The sequence below is a fragment of the Trypanosoma equiperdum genome (assembly GCF_001457755.1).
Source record: "Trypanosoma equiperdum strain OVI genome assembly, contig: ctg_1005, whole genome shotgun sequence".
NCBI classification, from domain to species: Eukaryota; Euglenozoa; class Kinetoplastea; order Trypanosomatida; family Trypanosomatidae; genus Trypanosoma; species Trypanosoma equiperdum.
Window position 1 is genome coordinate 1 of NW_027122956.1, and position 2,594 is coordinate 2,594.

The window sequence follows — 2,594 nt, forward strand, 5'->3', positions numbered from 1 at the left end:
TATTATTATTATTATTATTATTATTATTGTATCAATTGACATCTATAAAATGAAGAAGAATAAACCAATTTTTTAAAAATTAGAATAGCACTTATTTTTACACCTTATAACCTTACTACTTTTAATATTTGTGCCTAGAGGTCACTTCCATATAAAAATTGCATATTAAAATAATTTTACATTCTGCAAAGGTTTAATAATAGTGTTATAATACATTAAATTTTTGTGTTACTTCTTTAAATAGCATATTTCATAAATTTTCATATAATTTAGGAAAAGTTCTTAGAAATTTGAAATGCTTATAATTCTACCAAATTCACAAAATCAGCGGCCACCCTCAGAGGGAATTTATTATTTACAAGGAAACTGGAATCCTGGGATTTGCCTTTATTTCATCCGCAAACTGCTTTTTTATCTTTTGGAATATCACGTTTCACTGCAGTACATTCCTCAGGGTTTTTTGCTTGGATACACTTATCTGTTGTTATTTCTCCCTGTTCCTTCTGCAGCTGCTTTTTCTGCTTTTTGCGCTACGTGTGTTTCGTTCAATTTGCAGTTGGGGCCTTCATTGGCATCTTTGCCTTGCCACTCGCGGGCAGGTTGTTTTTGTCTGCATTCAGTTGCTTTATTTATTGTTTCGCACTGCTCTTTTGCTTGTTGTTCCTGATTTTTTGTCCTTTTGGTTTCTCATCTCCAGCTGGTGCTGTTAGTTTATGGATCTCCTGGCTAAGTTTTACCTGCTGTCCTATGTTGTATGCCTCACTTTTTAGTGCCTTTAGCCCTGCCGTGAGTTCCGTTATGCGGTTTTCCGCGGCTTGTTACTTCTCTAGCTTGTCGGCCGCACTAAGTAACTTTTGCGCCCATGGGATGTTTTTGGCCGCCGCGGCATTGCCTGTGGTGTCCGTCTTGTACATTACACAGATACCTTGGTTTGCGGAACCGCTGCAGCCGTTTGTGGTGTATTTGCCGTAGTATGGTTTGCCCGCTTTTGGCTGGAGCTTGCTGGTGAACGTTGCAACGGCTAACCTTATTTCTTCTGTTAGTGGGGCTGTGGCTGCATCTGTGTAGCACTTGCCCGCCAGATCTTTGATTGCTGCCTCCGCTCCGTTTAGGTTTGCTGCGTTGGCCTGGTTGTGTTGGGCTTGTCCTGTCACACATACGTCATCGTCACCGGCGCTGTCGTCGCTGTGGCTGGCGCAAAGGCAGAACAAGTAGGCTGTAATTGTTGACGCTTTCGCTCCTGTGGCATCGGCGCCGCACAATGTGCTGCGGGTCGTCGCGCCGCCGTTGTCTGCTCCGATATTTGCTTGTTGAATGTCCGTTATTGTTGCTGCGGAAGGGCCGTAAGCTGCGTCTGTTATCAGTTTTCTTATTTTATCTTTTGAAAACTCAGAGGCTCCCTGGTGCTTGTGCTCTATTGCTTGCATGACCGCGTCTGCCCTTTCTGCTATGGGTTGTAGTTGGGCTAACCACAACAGCCTTGTCAGCGTGTCTGGTACTTCCGCACCAGCTTCCTTCAGTGTCTGTCCGCGCGGCTGCTCCTCTTCGAGTTCGTCTTCGGCTCCTGTCCAGTGCTGCCAGCGTTGTTTTCTGACTTCGTCTTCTTTGCCATTTTCGGGTTTGTAGGCTGGCCTTTTCTTGCTGTCGCCTGTTTGAGCAAACTGCTTTCTCCATTCAAGGCTGCTCAATGACGAGTTTAATTTCTGAATTTTTTTGTAGAAACTTGTCGCATCTGAGATGCCTGAAATCTCCTGTATTGGCCGTTTAGCTAGCGCTAGCACATGACAGAGATCCAGGAAAAGCTGCTCGTTATCTCCCGCAGTCGCCAGTGCCCCTGGAACTTGTGATTTTAGTATTACTAATACCACTGTTAGATTTAGTAGGCTTTTAATTGCCATAGTGGAGCTAATATTTCTTGCGATGATGGATATTTTGGGAGTGAATCAAAAAAAATTGTGTCTCTGCCGCGGTTGTTTGCTGCCGCTTTGCATTGCCAAAGTTTCAGCTATTCGGTTAGTGATATTTGGCAGCTGTTAGTTTGTTGGCGTCGGTAGGCTCTTCTTGACAACTTTCACAACTTCTTTGCTCTAAACAATTCAACCTCTTTAAACGACACACCACAAATTTCCTGATATTGAAAATCCCACTGTCCTCCGCCCATCGGATAATTTTGAAGTTTCAAAAAATCTCTTGTGTTAAATATACTTCATTCTAACTCCTTATCACAAGTAAAATCTTTCAAAATCAGTCCTACTTTCTCCTACCATGTAATTGTCTTCCAAGGAAAATGAATGAATGGAGTCTTTTCCAATTTCACTACTATTTGGAATAGTAAAAAAGCTCTCTTCATAATCCAATCCAATCATTCCTCTTCTCAAAACAAACCTCTGTCCAACAGCTTCCTCCTGAATTGCACTCCATATTAGCAACGGTTTGTAAATACGCTGGTCAGACCGCCACTCCTCACTTCCCTTAGTAACTTTCCAAAGCATATTCAAACCTTTTAAATGGCCAAACTCTGGCTATCAAACCTCCATCACTAAGATACGGTTTTTCACCAGGAGGTGATTTCAGTATATGAAGTAACTTCTTTT

General features: G+C 42.3%; 1 pseudogene across 1 annotated transcript; it reads right to left on the reverse strand.

Annotated features, from left to right (window-relative positions):
- Nucleotides 1–452: 452 nt before the first annotated feature.
- Nucleotides 453–1,898, reverse strand: TEOVI_000514600:pseudogene (annotated as a pseudogene). Its single transcript is given in 3 exon segments — nucleotides 453–524; nucleotides 526–669; nucleotides 672–1,898. Coding segments are annotated over 3 exon segments (1,443 nt in total).
- Between the last annotated feature and the right edge of the window lie 696 nt (nucleotides 1,899–2,594).